We start from the raw sequence: 18,984 nt of genomic DNA, 5'->3' as shown, positions 1-18,984 counted from the left end.
AAATGATATCGAGGATCAGAACATGTGAGACCGTGGTGGGCTGGGGCTGGTGGTCCATGGGACTCCCAGAAATGGCACCAGCACCGTGGGACCCTCAAGAGGTGGCAGCAGCCATGGGGACCCCCGAGAGCCACCCCTGGCACCGATGAGGGTGGGGGGTGACAGGAGCCACCAGGGTGGGCACCAGCCCCCCGCAGACAAGGGGGGTCCCTGCGGTTCCAGGCAGGACTTGGGGACAATGGGAGCCAATGGGACAACGGGAGCCAATGGGACAACAGGAGACAGTGGGACACAGCGCTGGCTCCCAGCCCCGTTTGCCCCCAAATTCCAGCAGCAAAGGGACACCACCAATCCCATGAGGTGGCCCCAGAGATGGAACTCACCCTGACCTAACAGTTTGGGGTAAATCCCCCAGAATTCCAACAAACTCCAGCGCTGTGGAGCCGCTCTGCCCCGACATGAAGCCATCACGGTGTCTCCAGCCCTGACACCGCATGAGGGCACAGGGACAGCACCTGGCACCACCCCCAGATGCAAATTCCAGTGCTCCAGGATGAGAAGAGGCCCCAAACGCAGCACCAACCAGAGTGGGGCCGGTAACACCAAAAATCAGCCGAAATCCTCCCGGACCAGAACCTCCCCGTGCCCCCAGCCCCGTGGCTCACCTTGGAACTCGGTGTTGTCCCAGCCCCCGGATGGCCTCCACGGCATCCTCGGCCCGCTCCATGTGCACGAAGGCGTAGTCCTTGACGATGTCACATTCGATGACGGGGCCGTACTCCTCGAACTTGGCGCGCAGCTCTAGGTTGGTGCAGGCGGGGCTGATGTTGCCCACGTGCAGCTTGGTGGAGGCTTTGCTCTTGTTCTTGCTGGCCTCCACATTGATGCAGACGCCGTGCAGCTTGTGGTGGTGCAGGTTGCGGATGGCGTCCTCGGCCGCTGTCTTGTCCTCGATGTGCACGAAGCCGTAGTTCTTGATGATGTCGCACTCCAGCACCTTCCCGTACTGCTCGAACAGGGAGCGGATCTCCTGCTCCGTCGCCTCCCGCGGCAGGTTCCCGATGAACAGCTTCACCATCGCGACCCACCTGAGGGGTGCCAGGGAAGGGGAGCTCGGTGAGACCCTCCCCGCAAAACCCCCCGTCCCGCTGAGGGGTCGGAGCCGCTCCGGGGAGGGGAAGGGGAAGGTTCCCTCCACTTTTCATGGGTCCTCCTCCGGCTGATTCTCGATGGGACCCCCCTCACCCCCAGGGCACCCTGAAGCAGAGACCCCCTCAGGAGACACCCCCAGGCCCGGGCACCCCACAATGAGCCGGGAGACCTTCAAGGTCTCGAGCGGAGTCTCAGCCCCGGTTGTGATCCGTGAGCACCCAGCCCATGGAGGGGGACTCGGGTGCCCCCCAGACCTCATCCCGCTCCCGTCCCAGGTCTGAGCCCCTTCCTAGGCACCTTCCCGAGGCCGCGGGACCCCGTGCTATGCTCCCCCATAGACAGCAGGGTTGGGGTCCCTCGCAGCTCCTCCCCAGCCCCTCCCGGTCCCACCCGTGCCCACCCCGGGGCCCACCGAGTCTCACCGTGCCCCCCCTCGCCCGGTACTCGATGACGGCAACAAAATGGCGGTAGCCGCCTTACGCGGAGCCACGCCCACCTCGTGCGCTGATTGGCCGAGAGCGGCGGAACAGTGCAACACGATTGGTCGAAGCGCTAAGAGGCCCCGCCCAGCGGCGGCCCAAACAGCGTCTGGCACAAAGCGCTCCCTCCCTCCCGGCGGCCAATGGGGAGCGGCAGCGCGCCGGAAGTGAGGGAGGGAGGCGGGGCTTTTAGGGTACGTGAAGGCAGTGCTGACCAATCAGAGCGCGAGGGAGGGGCGTGGCCTGGCGGCGCCGCCGAACTGGGACCGAGCCGGGGAACCGAGACCGACAGGAACGGGGACCGGCACCGGGACACGGACAGACCGCCTGTACCGGCATCGAGATCCACCGGTACGGGGACAGGGACAGCGACCAACTGCCCCCACCGGCACCGGGACAGACTGGGACAGACCGGGACCAACCGCTCCCATCGGGATCTATCGGCACCGGGACCAGGACTGGGGCTGACCGCCCCAAGCGGCATCGACCCGTTCAGAAACCGCCACCGCCCGCTCTCACCGGGGTGTCGCGGCCACCGGGACCGGCCGGCTGTGGCCCCGCCCCTCCAGCACTAACCACGCCCCTTCCACCGTAGCCCCGCCCCCGCCATGTCCCACGCGGTGCTGCTGCTGCGGCGGCTCCGGCACCGGCACCGGGAACGGAACCGGGACAGCGACGAGGAACAGGACTGCGACCGAGAGCAGGACTGTGACAGAGACCGGGAGCAGGACTGCGACAGAGACCGGGAGCAGCACCGGGAGCGGGATGAACCCCACGAACGGGACCGGGATGAACCCCACGAACGGTCCCGCGATCAGTGCCGCGCTCATGACCGGCACCCCGCACCCACCCGGATCTCCCTCCCCACTCCCCTCGCTGCTCCCCCATCCCCGATACCCCGCCGCGGCCGCCGCCGCCGCCGCCCGTACCCAGCCCAACGCATTTACCGGGTGCGCTGCTCCTTCCTGGAGCTGAGCGACGAGCAGGCGCTGCGGCGCTGCCGCCTGGACCGTGCGGCCATCGCGGCGCTGTGCCGGGAGCTCGGTGCCGACCTTCAGAGCCTCACAGGCCGCAGCCACGCTCTGCCCGTGGCCGTCAAAGTCACCTCGGCCTTGGCCTTCCTGGCCTCGGGCTCCTTCCAGACGGCGTCGCGCCTCAGCACGGGCATCAGCCAGTCGGCCATGTCCAACTGCCTGGCGCAGTTCCTGGCGGCCTTGCAGCGGCGGGCGGGCCGCTACATCGCCTTCCCCCCGCCGCCCGCGCCTCCCGGGGACGCCCCGGCGCTGCCCGGGGTTCTGGGCTTGGTGGGCGCCATGCACGTGGCGCTGAGGGCACCGGCCGATAACGAGCCCCTGTTCCGGAACGCCGCCAACTTCCACTCCATCAACATGCAGGTGGTGTGCGACCGCCAGGGCCACATCACCAACGTGGTGGCCAAGTTCCCCGGCTCGTGCGCCAATGCCACCGTGCTGGAGAACTCGGCCCTGGCGCGCCTGATGGAGGGCAGCAGGCCCGAGGGGGTCTGGCTGCTGGGTGAGGGGGGTTTGGGCTGGGAAATGGGGGCTGGGGGCTCGGGGAGGGGGGTTTGGGGTGGGAAATGGGAGGCCAGATGCTGGGGAGGGGGGTTTGGGATGGGAAATGGGGGGCTGGGGGAGGGGCCCGGGGGATCAGGTGTATCCCTGGTTCTGTGGGTGTCACTCAGGTGTGTCCCTGATGCTCTGGGTGTAACTCAGGTGTGTCCCCACCACTCCAGGTGTCACTCAGGTGTGTCCTTGGTTCTGTGGGTGTCACTCAGGTGTGTCCCTGGTTCTGTGGGTGTCACTCAGGTGTGTCCCCACCGCTCCAGGTGCAACTCAGGTGTGTCTCTCCCCTCTCCATGCAGGTGATGGCTCGTACCCGCTGAAGCCGTGGCTGCTGACGCCCATCGCGGGCCCACGGGGCGCGGCCGAGCTGCGCTACAACGCGCTGCACTCGCGCACTCTGGCCCCGCTGCGCCGCACGCTGGGGCTGCTGCGCCGCCGCTTCCGCTGCCTGGCGGGCGGGGGGCTCCAGTACAGCCCCCCCAAGGTCTGCCAGATCTTCCTGGCCTGCTGCATCCTGCACAACATCGCCCTGCGCCGCCGCGTCCCCCTGGAGCCCCCCGAGGGGCTCCCGCCCGCCCCCGGCCACCCCGAGCCGCCCCCGCAGCCACCGCCGCCCCCGGGGCCGGGGGCTCGAGAGGGGCGGGCGGTGAGGGCCAGGGTGGTGCAGCAGGTCAGGGAGGGGATGGGCTGAGGGGCTGTAGGGGGGGGTTTGGGGTCCTAGGGGGGTCCTGAGCCCTCATTTGGGGGTGCTGACCCCTGATTTGGGGGTCTCTGGGTCTTTGGGAGGGGCTGATATCTGGTTTTGGGGGGCTCTGGGCCTCTGGAGGGGCTCTAACCCCTGGTAGGTGGGTCCATCATTTTGGGGGTGTCCTATTTCCACCCCCATGATCCCCAGATTTCATCCTTTAACCATGTCCGTGCTCATTTTGGGACAAATAAACGATTTTTTTCAACTATTGCTTCACAGCGTTTTTGGGGGGGGCGGGGGATAAAGTGCTGGTCATTTTGAGGACCCCCCAAGGGGATTTTGGGGGTCCTTGCTGTATCCCATGGGTGGGATGAGCCCCCTGACCCCTGCATCCCCCATCCCTCCACAGAAAAACCCAAATTTCCCCCTCCCCAAACCCCCCTGCACCCCACAGGACGCTGCCATTCCCACTGCCGCCTTCCCAGAACCCTCCTGAGCCAGCAAAACCCTTCCGGACCCCCAAAATCCCCCCCAAACCCTTCAAAACCCCCGTCGGGCCCGTTCCGAACCCCGCGCTGTTGCCATGGTGACAGAACGCCGGAAGTGGCGCAACCGCCAAACCCTTCCCTCATAGTTCGGCCGTATCCGGTCCGGCGCCAGAACGGGTCCGTGGTGCCGCAGTGACGCGAGATCAGTTCCGAGGTCGGAGTCCGCGGCCATGGCGTCACCGGAGGCCGGCGGGAGCAGCTGCCGGGTCGGGACCCCCGTGACGGGCTGGGGGGTCGGGACCGGGGGCGCGGAGGGGCTCGGGGGGTGTGGGAAAGGGCGGGCGGACGGGTTCGAGGGCTGGGGGAAAGGAGCTCGGGCGGTTTGGGGGTGAAACGCTCCGGTTTGGGGAGATCTGGGGGTGCCGAATCCCTCCCACGGCGCTTTTGGGGTGCAAGAGCCCTGGCGAGGGGGGTTTGGGGGTTCAGGAGGGCCTGAGAAGCACTTTTGGGGGTGCAGGACGCCCTCTCCGGGGGAATTTGGGGGTTCGGAGCCTCATCCGTGGCAGTTCTGGAGGTGCAGGACCCCTCCCAGAGGGAATTTCGGGGTTCGGGAGCCCACGAGAAACACTTTTAGGGGTGCAGGACCCCCTGGCAGGATGGGTTTGGGGGTTCAGAGCCTCCGGAACAACTTTTGGAGGTGCACAATCCCTTCCACATCATCTCAGAGCCCTTCCCTGGCAGCCCTGCGGGTTCAGGGCTCCTTTTCCCTCCACTTTTGGGGCTCCACCTCCCTTTTTACCCCCCCATTTTTGGGGTGCTGACACTTCCCCTCTCATTTTCACCCCGTTTTCCCCCTTCCCCCCCAATTTTGGGGTGCAAACCCCCCCGTTTTCCCCCCCAGCTGGAGTTTGATGTGCAGATGAGCTGCCAGGGCTGCGCCGATGCCGTGCGAGCAGCGCTGGAGGCAGCTCCAGGTGAGACCCCCGACCTCTCCCTCTGACCCCCAGACCCCGAGGACCTCCCCAAAGGTTTTGGGGGACCCCCCAGAGCCCCTTTGTGTCCCCCCAGAGGTGAAGCTGCTGGAGCTGCGGCTCCAGGAGCAGTCGGTGCTGGTGGAGACCACGGCGGCGGCCGAGCGCGTGCGGGAGCTGCTGGAGAATTCGGGGCGCAGGGCCGTGCTCAAGGGCATGGGGGGCTCCTCCGAGGGTCAGTCGGGGTTTTGGGGGGTCCCGATGGGGTTTGGGGGTGTCCTGAGGGGGTTTGGGTGCTGCTGTGACCCAGCACAATCAGGGATTTGGGGGTTTGGGGGGCTCCTCTGAGGGTGAGAGAGGTTTTGGGGGGTCCTGGAAGGGTTAGGGGGCTCACAGGGGAGTTTAGATGGGTTATATTGGGGTTTTTGGGGGTCACAGAGGGTTTTGGGGGACCACAGTGGGGTTTGGGGGATCTGGGATGGTCTTGGGGAGGGTTTGGGGGGTGCAGGGGGATTTGGGGGGCTCACAGTGGGTGCGGGTGGTCCTGTGGTGGTTCTGGGGGGGTCACAGAGTTTTGGGGGGGTCACAAAAGAGTTTTGGGAAGTTATAGTGGGTTTGGAGGGGTCACAGATGAGTTTTGGGGAGTCACAGAGGGGTTTTGGGGGTGTCCTGGGTGGATTTAGCTGCTCCTGGACGGGTTTTGCTGTCCCTGCCTGGGGTTTAGAGTCACTTTTGGGGTGACATTTTGAGCTCCCTGAGGTGATTTTTGTACTGGGGGGGTTTTGGGGGTGCCTGACCCTGCCGTGTCCCCTCCCCACCCCCAGCTCCCCCCGGGTGGGCGGCAGTGGCGGCGCTGGGGGGTCCCGGGGGGGTCCGGGGGCTGCTCCGGTTCCTGCAGCTCTCCCCCGAGCGCTGCCTCGTGGACGGGGCCGTGTCCGGGCTCCCCCCAGGCCCCCACGGGCTCCACATCCACGAATTCGGGGACCTCTCGGACGCCTGTAACAGGTGAGAGGGGTGGGAGGGGGCTGCAGGGGGGGTTCAGGGGGTGGGGACCCCCAAATTCACCCCCATATCCCATCCAACCCCCCCCAAAATCAGCTGTGGGGGCCACTTCAACCCTGACGGGGAGATCCACGGGGGACCCCAGGACCAGCACAGGGTGAGCTGGGGGTCGGGGGGGATTTGGAGGGGTAGTGAGGGGATTTGGGAGATCTCTGGGAGAATTCTGGGGGGTTTTGTGGGTCGGGGGGGAATTTGGGGGTCTCTGAAGTATTTGGGGTGGTCTTGGAGGGGTTTGGGGGGGCAATAAGGGAATTTGAAGGGTCTCTGGGAGGATTCTGGGGGATTTGGGGTGGTCTTGCAGGGGTTTGGGGGGGCAATGAAGGGATTTGGAGGATTTCTAGACGATTTGGGGCGGTCTTGGAGGGGTTTGGGGGACAGTGAGGGGATTTGGGGGGTCTCTGTGGGGTTGGGGGCTGCTCTGTGAGTTTTGGGGGGATCCTGACCCCCCCTGCCCCTCCAGCATGCCGGGGACCTGGGGAACATCTGGGCAGATGCCGAGGGCCAGGCCCGGTTCCGAATCGAGGACTCAAAGCTGAAGGTGGGAACTGGGGTCTGGGGGGTTTCCTGGGGGGGTATGTCCCTATGTTTGGGCGGGGGGGTCTCTATGGGGTTCTGACCCCCCAAATCCCCCTCCCCAGGTCTGGGACATCATCGGCCGCTCCGTGGTGGTGGCCGAGGGCGAGGATGATCTGGGCCGGGGGTTGCACCCGCTGTCTCGTGTCACCGGCAACTCAGGCTCGGGGTGAGCACTTGGGGGGGTATTTTGGGGGGGGGGGGGGTTTGTGGGGTCACCCCTCCTGACCCTCCCGTGTCCCCAGGCTGGCCTGTGGCGTGGTGGCCCGCGCCGCCGGGCTCTTCCAGAACCCCAAACGCGTCTGTTCCTGCGATGGTGTCACCCTCTGGGAGGAGCGCGACCGCAGCCGTGGGGCTCTCCTGGAGACCCCCGCCATGGAGACCCCCAGCTCCCACCTCTAGGAGCCCCCCGGGACCGAATAAAGAGTTCGAGCCCCCTCGCTCTGCAGCCGCTGCGGCTCCTTTAAGGGGGGCGTGGTTTAAAGATGAGATGGGCGGGGCTGCCGCGGCGGGAAAACAGAGGGCGGGGCTCGCGCGCGCGCGGTGCACACGGTACGCAGGCGCGGTGAAGGAGGGCGGTGCGCACGGCACGCAGGCGCGCTGCGCACGGCACCGCCCCCGCCACCCTCAGGAACCGCCGCCATTTTGAAGCTGCCGCCGCCGCTGCCGGTTCTGTCCCAGCCGCGCTCCCCTCAGCGATCCCCGCCGCGATGCGTCCTGGCATCAAACTCTTCGTGGGCAACGTCCCCGAGGAGGCGACGGCGGAGGAGTTGAGCGAGCTGTTCGCAGGCGCCGCGGGGCCGGTGCTGGGCGTCGCCCTCATGAAACAGTTCGCTTTCGTGCACCTGCGGGACGAGGCGGCGGCCGCGCGCGCCATCTCGCAGCTCAACGGGCACCAACTGCACGGCCGCCGCATCGTGGTGGAGCCATCCCGGCCGCGCCCCACCAACACCTGCAAGATCTTCGTGGGGAATGTGTCGGCCGCGTGCACGAGCGGGGAGCTGCGCTCGCTCTTCCAGCAGTACGGCCCCGTGGTGGAGTGCGACGTGGTGAAAGGTACCGGACCCGCCGCCGGGGCCGCGCGGCCCCCGCCGCCCAGCTCGGCCCGCGCCTCCGGGTGATCCGTGACACCCGAGTTCCGTCCGACTGCGGCGTCGCCCCCGCCCGGACCCCAGCGCGGCCCGGGCTGGTGGAGCGGGGGGATTCCTGCCGCCTCCCCCCTGCCCCGAGCGGGGCCGTGCGAGCCCGTGTGAGCTCCCGTAACCCCCCTTCTGCCAGCCATGTCCGGCTCCATGGCCTCCGCCCGCCCCGGCCAGGGCGGTGCGGGCCTGTGTGGGCGGTCCAGACCCCTTAACCCCCCCTCTGGCAACCACGTGTCTTCGATCGCCTCCCCCAGGCTCAGGTTGGGCTGTGCCAGCCCCTGTGGGTGCCCCTGACCCCGTAACTCCTCCGATAACCTTCCTACAGCCGGCCTCGTGCTCTGTAATCGTCTCCCCAAACCCCAGGTGGGGCCATATGAGCCCGTGTGGGCTCCCCAGCCCCCTCAATCTCCACATGATCCCTTCTCTAACCAACCTCCTCATCCTCCCTCAAGTGGCCCAGGTGGGCTCCCCACACTCCTGAACACCCCCATAACTCCTTTTCTGGCAGCTTTGTTCTGTGCCATCACTGCCCCCAGCCCTGGGGGGGTTGACCCCCACCAGCTGCTGCCACCTCTGTGACCAAATCATCCCCAGGCCACGGTCTGGCCTCCACAGACACACTCAGCCACGGAGCTGGGACATGCACAGAACACCCCGTGAAACCCCTGAGGGGTTCAATGGCTTCACACTGGGGACCCCCAGCACAGCCTGGTGGGGTCACCCACCTCCCCCAACTCATTTGTCACCTGTGTCACACTGATGGACTGACAAGTGTCACTCCACATCCCTCTCCTGACCCTGCTGTCATCCTGTCCCTTCTCACCCGGCCCTGGAGTCCCGGTGATGTCCCCACAGTGCCCGCGTGCCCCTGCCCACAGGAGGGGGACGTTGTTCCTCTGCTCTCTCGTCCAGGGTCGCAGCCACCAGCACAGCCTGGCAGAACCTGCCTTGCGTCCCCTCGGGGTTGGGGGTGCCATGGCCACCTCCAGGGGGTGGCAGCAGGGCTGGGGGTGACATGCCCTCTTTGGGCTTCCAGAGTGGGACGTGTGGATTTGGAGCCAGGGGGTGGAATGGTACTGGGGGGACAAAGGAGAGGGTGACGTGGCACTGATGCTCAGAGGTCTGGGATGGGTTTGCTTGGCCAGTGATGCTCCCAGCACAGCACACACCCTTGGGTGGGTTCTCACTGGTTCCGGTGGTCTCGGTCTGTGCTGCAGGGAAACACCACGGGGTCGCTGCCCTCCTGCCCTGTGCCAGCACCGGACCCGTCGTGCCACGGGGGTGACCCCCTGACCACCATGGGGGCATCCAGCCCCCAAACCTGCTGGGCCAAGAGCCACAGGCGGCCATCAGAGCTGCCACCAGGTCCTGCTTCCCTGCTCCTTGCGGTCCTCAGACGCCTCTGTGCTGAGCCGTGGTTGTGCTGTGTGGCGCTGGCTCCTCGCCATGGCCGGGCACTCACTGGAGGGGTGCTCAGGCCCTTCCTTCCCTCCCTCCTTCCCTCTTCTCCCTCCTCTTCTTCTCTGTCTGAAGTCCCTGTTCCCTTCTCTGTCCTTGTCTTTTTCTGTCTCCTCTTCCTCTCCCCCCATCCTCTGTCCCTGTCCCGCTCTCTGTGCTGGCGCCGGTTCTCTCAGCTTTGCTCCGCTCACTGCCAGGGCGTCCCACTGAGCCCACGGTGCTGGCACTGCCAGCCCAGGCTGGGCCCTCGGTCCCCAGGTGCCAGGGAGGGGCTGGGAGGGGGCACAGGAGGCAGAGTCTGGGTGGACACGGAGAGAGCCGGGTGGGCTGGGGGAGGCTGTGACCAAACGAGCGCGGGGCAGAGCCGATGGTGGTGGTCGTGTCTCCTCCGGCGAGCGGGGCCGGCAGCGCCGTCCCAGGGCCAGCAGCGCCCGTCCCGCGCCCGTCCCGCTGCCGCCGCACGGCTCGTTAGCGCCGGCTCCTGTAACGAGTTGTGTTTTCTCCCCTCACTGCTCTCTCTGCTGCTTTGTCAGACTATGCCTTTGTGCACATGGAGAACGAAGCCGATGCTAAAGTTGCCATCGAAAACCTAAATGGGAAGGAGGTGAAGGGGCGCCGGGTGAACGTGGAGCTCTCCACCAACGTGCAGAAGAAGGGCACGGGCCAGGCGCCGCCGCCCGCCCTCGGCGTCGACAAGACCAAGCGCATCGGCCTCGAGTACCGCGAGAAGTTCCAGCCCAAGATCGAGGGCTTCGACCAGCAGCGCCGGGCGGCCGACGCCGCCTTCCCCTCAGCCACGGGTGCCGGCTACGCCGCCGCCCCCTCCCTGTACGATTACCAGCAGCGCTTCGGCGCCAAGTACGACACCTTCGACGCGCAGCCCCGGCCCGCCTCCCCCTCCTACTTTGGCAGGGACCGCAGCCCGCTGCGGCGCTCGCCCACCCGCACCGGCTACGCAGCGGTGTCGCTCCCCATGACGGCGCAGCCGGCCGCCTACCGCGCCCAGCCCTCGGCCTCGCTAGGGGCCACGTACCGAGCCCAGCCCTCAGCCTCCCTGGGCGTGGCGTACCGCCCGCAGCCCACCACGGGCCAGGCCGCCGCCTACCGCGTGCAGCCCTCGGCCTCGCTGGGCAGCGCCTACCGCCCCCAGCCCTCGGTTGGCTCCCTGGGCGCCGCGGGCGCTCAGCCCGCTGCCGCCAACTCCCTCGGCTCCTACGGTGCCCAGCCCGCCGCTGCCGCCGCGTATGGCGCCCAGCCCGCGGCCGCCAACTCCCTCAGCTCCTACGGCGTCCAGTCCGCTGCCCTGGCCTCCTCCTACAGCGCCCAGCCCGCCTCGGGCTACTCTGCCGGCTACGGCGCCCAGCCCGCCATCGCCGCCTACGGCGCCCAGCCCGCTGCCGGCTCTGCCGGCTCCTACAGCACCCAGGCCGTGGCTGTGCACGTGGCATCCTACGGAACCCAGCTGGCCGCAGGCTCCTACGGCGCCCAGCCCATGGATGGCCACGCCGGCTCCTACAGTGCCCAGCCCGGCGCCGTGCTGTCTGCCGGCTACAGCGCCCAGGCCGTGGCGGTGCACGCCAGCTCTTACAGCGCCCAGGCCGTGGCAGGTCACGCCGCCGCTGCCTACCAGCCCGTGGCCGGCCACTCCGCCTCCTACGGTGCCCAACCCGCGCTATCCACCTCGTACGGCGCCCAGCCCACCGTGGGCCACTCGGCCTCGTACGGCGCCCAGCCCGCCACGGGCCTGCCCGCGTCCTACGGCAGCCAGCCCGCGGCCGCCGCGCTCCCCGCCGGCTATGGCGCGCAGACGGGCTCCTCGCTGGCCGCCTCCTACGGCAGCCAGGCTGCCGTCGCCGCCGCTTCCTACAAGGCGCAGGCCTCTGCCCCGCTGACAGCCGCATACCGGGCGCAGGCCTCCGGCGCCATGGCGGCCTCCTACCCGGCGCAGCAGCCGTCCTCCGCCGCGCTGGCGGCTGCGTACCGAGCCCAGCCAGGCAGCGCCTACGACGGGCCGAGCCAGCTGGGGCAGCCGGCGGGTTCCTACCTGGGCCTGGCGCAGGCCGCCGCCGCACCGCCCTACGAGCGCACCCGCCTCTCCCCGCCTCGCAGCGCCGCCTACGACGACCCGTACAAAAAATCGTCCTCTCTGGCTAAAAGGTACGGTGCCGGGCGGGGCACCGACCCCCGCCCCCGCCTCCCGCTGCTCGCCGGTCTCCGGCGCACCGCTCGCGGCTTGCCCGGCGCCGCGTGGCACCGGCGCGGCTCGCTATCGCCCGGCGCGCCGGGCGCCACGGCTCCGCTCGCGCCGCGCAGATCCCGGGGAGGAGACGGGGCCTGGTGTGGGTGAGGGGAGGTGGTGGCACACGGCGGGGCCTCCGTGGCACCCGATCCCGTCCTGCGCCGGCTTTGCCCATCATGGTGCGTCCCTAGGTGGGACACGGTGCTGCCGCGGCGGATCCGAGCCCCGTCCCCTCCTGGCTGATCCCCCTCTCTTCTCTTGCCCAGGTACGGCTCCGAGCGCCGTCTGTCCGAGCTGGCCGATTACCGGCGCTTAGCGGACTCTCCGCTGGCGTACCGCCGCTCGCCCACCAAGTCCCCGCTGGACTACCGCCGGCTGCCGGACGCGCACTCCGAGTACGCCCGCTACTCGGGCGGCTACAGCGACTACCTGCCCCCTGCCCGCATCCACTCGGGCTACCAGCGCCGCCTCTGAGCTGGCCACGGCCCCACTCGGGCACGGACGGTTCTTTTTCAGCTGATTCTTTCTGGTTTTGCCGTTTGAGTTTTTTAGAAGGTTCCGCGGTTACGGTTGGCGGTGGCCGCACGGTTCATCCCCCGCTGGCGCTCGGTGCCGGTTCATAACCCGCCAGTGGTTGCAGCCACGTGGCTCAGACTCTTTTATACCACGAGTTGTCCCATTTTTTGGGTGAATTCCCCGTTTCCAGCATCAGGCCCGGCACGGTGCTGGGGGTTTTTTATGACTGTAAATAAATGCTGGGGTCTGCTCCGGTTCCCGACGCTTCCCGCCTGGTTCTTTCCCAGTCCTGGGGGTCCACTCCCACCCCTGGGGACACCTCCCAGGTGCCACCATCACCACCCAGCCCTGGTTGATGGTGCTGCCAATGCTGGAGCTGCTTTCCCACCACGGAGGAGTGGATTTGGAGGATGAGCAGCGTTCAGAGCTGGCAGCAGGAAGGGCCAGACTCGGCCCTGTCACAGCACCACCACAGGTGATCACTGGCACCGACCTGTGCCAGGGCTTGTTTTGGGTGAGAAAAGCTGGTTTTGAGGGGTGGTGGTGCCACGCCAGGTACCACTGTCACCACCGTGAGAGGCACTTCCTGTCCCCACCTCTCCCCAGGAACTGCTCACAGCCCAGTCTGGCTGTGCCACAGGAGGGATGGCCAAGGCTCATTAACCACCACGGTAAAGAGCCCGGCAGGAGGATCTGGCGCTTGTCCCCTCCTTCCCAGGGTGGCCGCACACCCCTGGGCCTGGCCCCAAGTCCCCAGGTGTGGCAATGGCAGCACCCGCGGGTGACCCCGGCACCGATCGGCGCTGGCAGGGCAGAACTGGCAGCATCACCAAAGGCATGGCCTGGGCTTAATGACCTTAATTAATGAACACCGAGAGGCAGGAGCAATCTGGGGACAAACGAGCCACTTTGGGGACATGATGTACCAGTCTGGGGACAAACAAGACGGTCTGCAGACTAATTAGCCCTGGGCAGGTTAATGACAGCCCATGGGAGGAGGAAGAGCTGGGGGTTAAAGCCCCTCTGTCACCCCTGGGTGCCCCTTTGGGGGGCTCAAGGACGGTTTTGGGGGTGTTCCCATCTGCAGCAGCCCCTCACCGGGGGCTCCGGTGTGCATGGGCAGAGCCAGGCAGGGCACAGGCAGCACCGGGGAGTCCAGAAGGTTCCGTGCCGTGTTCTGAGGGGACGTGAGTGCAGAGAAAGAACCGTGGGCAGAGCCAGCGCCGTTAGTTAAAAATTTTGAGTTTTATTTTACCGGAAAGTGGGGTCGGGGGACTCTAAATCACTCGGGGGGTTCCACCCCCGCCGGCGCGGCGCGGCGGCCTCCGGTCAGCTACAGCGTTGGGCTAAAAACCTACCACTGGATTATCCACCCTCTTAAAAAATAAAGGAAAAAAAAAAAAAACAAAAAAGGCAAAACGACGACTCGGGAAGAGCTCCGGGGGAGCGAGGGGGCGGCGAAGCAAAGCAAAGCTGGCGCTGGGGGACGGCTGCGGCTGCGCGCTCACACCTGAGCCTGGGGTGGGGACCCAAAACTACCTGGAAAAGCAAAATCCTGCCCAGGGGGGCGGGGGAAGCTGGGGGAGGGGCTGAGCTAATCCTGCCCGGGCTGAGGACGAGCCGCGCGTCCGTAAGGAACGGGCCCGGGAGCGGCACGCGGCGGCGGTGGCACCCGGCGCGGCCCGAGACGCGCGGCGCCGAGTCGGCGTGCGACGGGACCCCGACGTCCAGCTGCACAAATCTTACCTGTAAGAGAAAAGAGGAGTTGGCGCAGGCGCCCCCGGGGCCGATCCGGAACCGTGCCGAGCCCCGGTGCCCTGGGGAGCTGCGGCTTCCTGGCAGCAAGAGAGTCCTGATGTGGAGCAGCGGCGGGGCTCCGGCCCCCTCGGACCCTGGGCCCGCCGGGACCTGGGCACAGCCCGAGCGAGCAGGAGCTGCCCCCGGGCCGGGGGCTCTGCGGGAACCCCCCACCCCGCAGGGACTGTGCCGGGACGGCGCCCGGCCCAGCAGGAACGTGAGTTACAGCCACGAGAGTGACACCGGCACCGCTCCGCTCACCGCGGCGCCTCCTCACCGTGGCCGGGCTTTAACGCCCGCGGGGCCTGTCCGTGTCACCGGGACCCGTCACCCGCCTCAACCTCAACTGGCACAACCGGGACCACCGGCAGCGGGGCCCCCCCGCAGTGCCAAGAGCTGCCAACGCGCTCACCTCCGGCTCAAAAGGCGGAGTATCGCGCCCGGTCCGCGTACGGGTCCCGCCCGAAGCGCTGCATGTCGTAGAGGGACGCCCGGGCCACCGAGGAGACGGGCGACAGCTGCCCACGCTCGTACGTGTACGCCTCTCCGACGGTGCTGGCCGCGGCGGCCGTGCGGCGCAGGGGGCTCCTGTCCCGGGTGTAATACGTGGAGGACGCGGCGGCGGCCGCGGCGGTGGCGGCGGGCGGCGGCGACGGCGGCCGCCGCGCCCGGGGTGGGCAGCAGCGCTCGGTCGTACGCGTCTAAGGTGGTGGGGATGCGGCCGGCCATGGCCGTGGTGGCGGCCATGGCCGAGGACTGGACCTGGGAGTACTGGGCGTACTGGGAGTACTGGGCCATGGTCTGCTCCGCGTAGGCGTCGTACGCCGAGGCCGTGGCGTAGGAGCGGACGCGGTAGCGCTTGTAGTAGTCGGCCATCCCGCCGTAGGCCTCATCGTAATACACGGTCTCCCCATAGCCCGCGGTGTAGGGAGTGCGCACGGCTCCGTACTGCTCGTTATAGGCCTCGGCAAAGTCCGCCACTTGCCCCGGGCGATCGACCGGGCACTCCTTAGACCAGTGCCCCTCCTTCCCGCAGCGGTAGCAGCCGCTCTTGTCTCCCATCCCGGGCGCCGTCCGCAGCCGGCTGGTGGACAGCTGCACGCGCATCCGCTTGCCTTGGGGAGAGACGCGAGAGGCAGGGTCAGTGCGGCCGTGCCGGGGCACCGGCGGGACAGGACGGCACCGGCTGCCACCCCCCCCAGCCCTCCGCAGCCACCGGCGCGGGAGGAGCCGCCGCGGGACCGAGCGTGAGCCGCCAGATGGACGCTGGACAGCGGCTGACCGGGACGTGCTGCCACGGCCGAGCACGGCCACGCCGGCCAGCCCGGCAAAGCCCCAGCAGCCCGGGGTCGGAGCCAGCACTGCCGGCCCCGTGTGACGGCAAAGCTTCGCGCCGGAAAACGCCGGAGCGGCGGAGAGAGGGATGCGACACCGGGAAACGCCCCGGAGCGAACGGGGCCTGGCCCGAGCGCGGCACGAGGCAAAGCCAAGCGCGGACGCGGCCGGGACAGCTCTGGGTGCAGCTGTGCCAGCCCGGCTGGGTCGCTGTTTTTTGGGGAAGGCCCGGAATGGGGGCGGCGGGACATGTGGAGCCCCGGGAGCGCCCGGTCCGGCCCCGCCGCCACGTGGGTGAAGCGCTGGACGCCGCCCTGAGCACCCGGCCGGGAGACGCGCTCGCCATCACCGCCGCCAGCGCCGCGGCTCGAGTCCGGCCGCTCGGCCCCGTCGAGCGCCCGAGCGACGCCGGGCGCGGGGTCGGGCGCCTCCGTCACCCTCTTACCAGGCTGGGCAAGGCTACAAGGGCGGGCGGCAGCCTGGCGTCACCCGCTGCTCCGGCCCGGCACAGGACGTCGCCGTCGGGGTCCTCCTGCGGGGCGGCCGTGCTGGTTAATCAGAGATGGGTCAGTCCCGTCCTCCCCGGCCCAGAGCCCCCGAGCCCGAGCCCTCGCTCCGGCCGCGCCGTGCGGGCGGCCCCGGGAGCTGCGGCGGAGCGGGCACCAACCGACACCAACCCCAGAGCCCCGAGGGCGCTGCACGGCCCCGCAGAGACGGCCGTGGTCACATCCGGGATCGACCCCGGAGCCGGGGCCGGCGGGAGCATCCACCATGGACCCCGGAGCCCTCCCACCACCCAGCCCCGTGGCTCACCTTGGAACTCGGTGTTGTCCAGCCCCCGGATGGCCTCCACGGCATCCTCGGCCCGCTCCATGTGCACGAAGGCGTAGTCCTTGACGATGTCACATTCGATGACGGGGCCGTACTCCTCGAACTTGGCGCGCAGCTCTAGGTTGGTGCAGGCGGGGCTGATGTTGCCCACGTGCAGCTTGGTGGAGGCCTTGCTCTTGTTCTTGCTGGCCTCCACATTGATGCAGACGCCGTGCAGCTTGTGGTGGTGCAGGTTGCGGATGGCGTCCTCGGCCGCCGTCTTGTCCTCGATGTGCACGAAGCCGTAGTTCTTGATGATGTCGCACTCCAGCACCTTCCCGTACTGCTCGAACAGGGAGCGGATCTCCTGCTCCGTCGCCTCCCGCGGCAGGTTCCCGATGAACAGCTTCACCATCGCGACCCGCCTGCGCCAGACAGCACCACCGTGAGCCCCACAACCTCCCCGAGAAACAGCCCACACACAGCCCCAAAACCCCCTGAGGAACAGCCCGAGAAACAGCCCGAGGAACAGCCCACACACAACCCCACAACACCCCGAGGAACAGCCCACACACAACCCCACAACACCCCGAGGAACAGCACGAGCCTCTGTGAGTATGAATTCCCTGAGTCACCCTCAATCTCTCCCTGTGTGCCTGAGGCTGTGCCCCTCAAAACCCCCCAAGAAACAGCTTGAGCTTCTGTGACTGTGGCCAAGCCCGTGGCCCCCAAAAAACAGCTCGAGCTTCTGTGAATGTGCCCAAAGCTGTGCTCAAGAACAGCCCCAAAACCCCCCAAAAAACTGTCAAAGCCTCTGTGCGTGTGCCCAAGGCTGTACCCAAAACCCCCCTAAATCACCCTGAACCTCTCTCTGGGTGCCCAGGGCTGTGTCCCCCAGACCCCCCCCCCCCAAAAAACAGCCCAAGCCTCTGTGAGTGTGCCCGCAAACACCCTAAATCCTCCTCAAACCTCTAGGGCTGCGCCCCCTAAAACACCAAATAAACATCCTGAATCTCGGTGTGTGCGCCCAGGGTTGTGCCCCCAAACACCCTAAATCCTCCTCAAATACCCCAAACCTACTCTGTGCTCAAGGCTGGACCCCCAAACACCCCTCAAATAAAGCCCCCAAATGTCTCTGTGTGTCCCTGGGGCTGTAGTCCCAAAGACCCCAAATCTCCACAAATAAACACCCCAAAACTCTGCTCATTCAAGGCATAGCCCCAAATACCCCAAATCTCCTCAAAAACCCTGAACCTCATGGTAGCACCCCGGGGCTGAGGCCTCTCTCACACGGCACAGCCCCAAACACCCCAAATCCCCCCAAATTTTGCTTCTGCTCCTTCAGGGCGGAGCCTCAAACACCTCAAAACCCCCCCAAAATAAACACCCCAAAGCTCTGCTCTCCCCCTCCTACACTGTGCCTACAAACACCCCAAAAACAACGCACCTTAAACCTCTGACAGCCCAAAAACCGCCTTAAACCCCTGAAACCCCAAAATCCACCTAAGTCTGTGACACCCCTTTTCCTGCAGGGCAGAGCCCCCAAACACCCCAAAATCTCTGCACCCCCCAGAGGGCAGAGCCACGCCCCGAATCCCAAAATTCCCCAGGCCTGAGACCCCCCCTAAACCCCTCTTGTCCCCCCCAGGCCTCAGACCCCGCTCAGGCCTGAGACCCCTCAGATCTGAGACCCCCCCCTAAAGCCCTCCCCTCCACAGGCCCGAGATCTCCCGCAAACCGTCCCGGATCGCATCCCCCTCGGCCTGCGGGCGCCCCAGCGGGGCGGTGGCCGGGCCTGGCCCTTGTGTCCCCCCCGGCCCCGGTTCCCGGTCCCGAAACCCCCCCCCAGGCACCCCCCCGCCCCCACCTGCCCCGTCCGCCGCGCGCTGCTCACAAAATGGCGGCGGCGTCTCCCGGCCCCGCCCCGCCTCCCGCGCGCTCATTGGCCGCCGATGCTGTCAGTCAAACGCCGCAGCGTGAGGTCATCGATCCGCCAGGTGGGCCCGCCCACAGTGCGGCCGCAGCCAATCACGGGAGGGAAGGGGCGGAGCGAAGGGAGGAGCGGTCCATGAGGCTGCTGCGGGGGGCGCGGGGGCGGTCCATTCATGGCGGGGGGGGGCGCCGAGCACCGGAGGCCGTACTGGGAGCACTGGGAGCTCTACTGGGAGCACTGGGCCTGTACTGGGAGCCGTACTGGGAGCATTGGGAGCGCTGGGCCTGTACTGGAAGCACTGGGGCTATTGGGAGTGCAGGGATTACTGGGGGCGCTGAGGGTGATGGGAGCACTGGAGGTCCTGGGGGCATTGGAGTCCATATGGGAATGCTGAGGTTCATACTGGGAGCACTGGGGTGCCCTGCGCCGCCCGTTGGCAAAGCCCCTTCCCAGTCCAAAACCGGCCCAGCCTCATCCCATCCCATCCCAATCCCATCCCATTTCCACCCCAATCCCATTTCCATCTCATCCCATCCCATCCCATCCCATCCCATCCCATCCCATCCCAATCCCATCCATTTCCACCCCAATCCCATTTCCATCTCATCCCATCCCATTCCCATTTCCATTCCAGCCCATTCTCTCAGTCCCACCCCAATCCCCTCCACGCGTGACCCCCATCCTCACCCCATCTCCACCCACACCCCAATTCCAATTTGCATCCCAAACCCACCCCTACTCAAATCCAGTCCCTCCCA

General features: G+C 67.2%; 5 protein-coding genes across 6 annotated transcripts; 3 read left to right on the top strand and 2 right to left on the bottom strand.

Annotated features, from left to right (window-relative positions):
• Positions 1-6: 6 nt before the first annotated feature.
• On the bottom strand, positions 7-1,351 carry LOC139586332 (RNA-binding protein 4B-like). Its single transcript, XM_071419627.1, is given in 3 exon segments — positions 7-684; positions 686-1,088; positions 1,199-1,351. Coding segments are annotated over 2 exon segments (468 nt in total). The 5' UTR covers positions 1,079-1,088; positions 1,199-1,351; the 3' UTR covers positions 7-609.
• A 48-nt stretch (positions 1,352-1,399) lies between these two features.
• LOC139586329 (putative nuclease HARBI1) lies at positions 1,400-3,907 on the top strand. Its single transcript, XM_071419625.1, has 2 exons — positions 1,400-3,164; positions 3,514-3,907. The coding sequence occupies exons 1-2, from the start codon at positions 2,240-2,242 to the stop codon at positions 3,903-3,905; spliced, it is 1,317 nt and encodes a 438-aa protein (XP_071275726.1). The 5' UTR covers positions 1,400-2,239; the 3' UTR covers positions 3,906-3,907.
• Positions 3,908-4,553: 646 nt separating this feature from the next.
• CCS (copper chaperone for superoxide dismutase) lies at positions 4,554-7,436 on the top strand. The gene is made up of 8 exons (XM_071419639.1): positions 4,554-4,656; positions 5,292-5,364; positions 5,459-5,596; positions 6,186-6,366; positions 6,460-6,520; positions 6,884-6,961; positions 7,062-7,165; positions 7,242-7,436. Exons 1-8 carry the CDS (start codon positions 4,621-4,623, stop codon positions 7,396-7,398), a joined length of 828 nt encoding a protein of 275 aa, XP_071275740.1. The 5' UTR covers positions 4,554-4,620; the 3' UTR covers positions 7,399-7,436.
• Positions 7,437-7,567: 131 nt separating this feature from the next.
• On the top strand, positions 7,568-12,608 carry RBM14 (RNA binding motif protein 14). Of its 2 annotated transcripts, XM_071419635.1 has the most exons (3): positions 7,568-8,052; positions 10,130-11,753; positions 12,102-12,608. In XM_071419635.1, the coding sequence occupies exons 1-3, from the start codon at positions 7,707-7,709 to the stop codon at positions 12,307-12,309; spliced, it is 2,178 nt and encodes a 725-aa protein (XP_071275736.1). In that variant the 5' UTR covers positions 7,568-7,706; the 3' UTR covers positions 12,310-12,608. The 2 variants fall into 2 exon arrangements, with proteins under 2 accessions (XP_071275736.1, XP_071275737.1); XM_071419636.1 differs by lacking the exon at positions 10,130-11,753 and having other exon boundaries at positions 12,102-12,290.
• Positions 12,609-13,577: 969 nt separating this feature from the next.
• Positions 13,578-18,252, bottom strand: LOC139586340 (RNA-binding protein 4B-like). Its single transcript, XM_071419637.1, is given in 5 exon segments — positions 13,578-14,097; positions 14,561-14,790; positions 14,792-15,263; positions 16,297-16,718; positions 18,161-18,252. Coding segments are annotated over 3 exon segments (1,107 nt in total). The 5' UTR covers positions 16,709-16,718; positions 18,161-18,252; the 3' UTR covers positions 13,578-14,097; positions 14,561-14,567.
• Between the last annotated feature and the right edge of the window lie 732 nt (positions 18,253-18,984).

Source organism: Agelaius tricolor, unplaced genomic scaffold, assembly GCF_023055355.1.
Source record: "Agelaius tricolor isolate 1412-34295 unplaced genomic scaffold, bAgeTri1.0.p SCAF_112, whole genome shotgun sequence".
Classification (NCBI taxonomy): Eukaryota; Metazoa; Chordata; class Aves; order Passeriformes; family Icteridae; genus Agelaius; species Agelaius tricolor.
This window is presented reverse-complemented; position numbering and strand designations above follow the sequence as displayed.

Coding starts and splice junctions, on each gene's coding strand:
- RBM14 (XM_071419635.1), top strand. CDS start 7,707: ATGCGTCCTGGCATCAAACTCTTCGTGGGCAACGTCCCCGAGGAGGCG. Junction 8,053..10,129: donor GGAGTGCGACGTGGTGAAAG/GTACCGGACCCG, acceptor CTGCTTTGTCAG/ACTATGCCTTTGTGCACATG. Junction 11,754..12,101: donor TCGTCCTCTCTGGCTAAAAG/GTACGGTGCCGG, acceptor TCTCTTGCCCAG/GTACGGCTCCGAGCGCCGTC.
- CCS (XM_071419639.1), top strand. CDS start 4,621: ATGGCGTCACCGGAGGCCGGCGGGAGCAGCTGCCGG. Junction 5,597..6,185: donor CATGGGGGGCTCCTCCGAGG/GTCAGTCGGGGT, acceptor CCCCACCCCCAG/CTCCCCCCGGGTGGGCGGCA. Junction 6,962..7,061: donor TCGAGGACTCAAAGCTGAAG/GTGGGAACTGGG, acceptor CCCCCTCCCCAG/GTCTGGGACATCATCGGCCG.
- LOC139586329 (XM_071419625.1), top strand. CDS start 2,240: ATGTCCCACGCGGTGCTGCTGCTGCGGCGGCTCCGGCACCGGCACCGG. Junction 3,165..3,513: donor CGAGGGGGTCTGGCTGCTGG/GTGAGGGGGGTT, acceptor CTCTCCATGCAG/GTGATGGCTCGTACCCGCTG.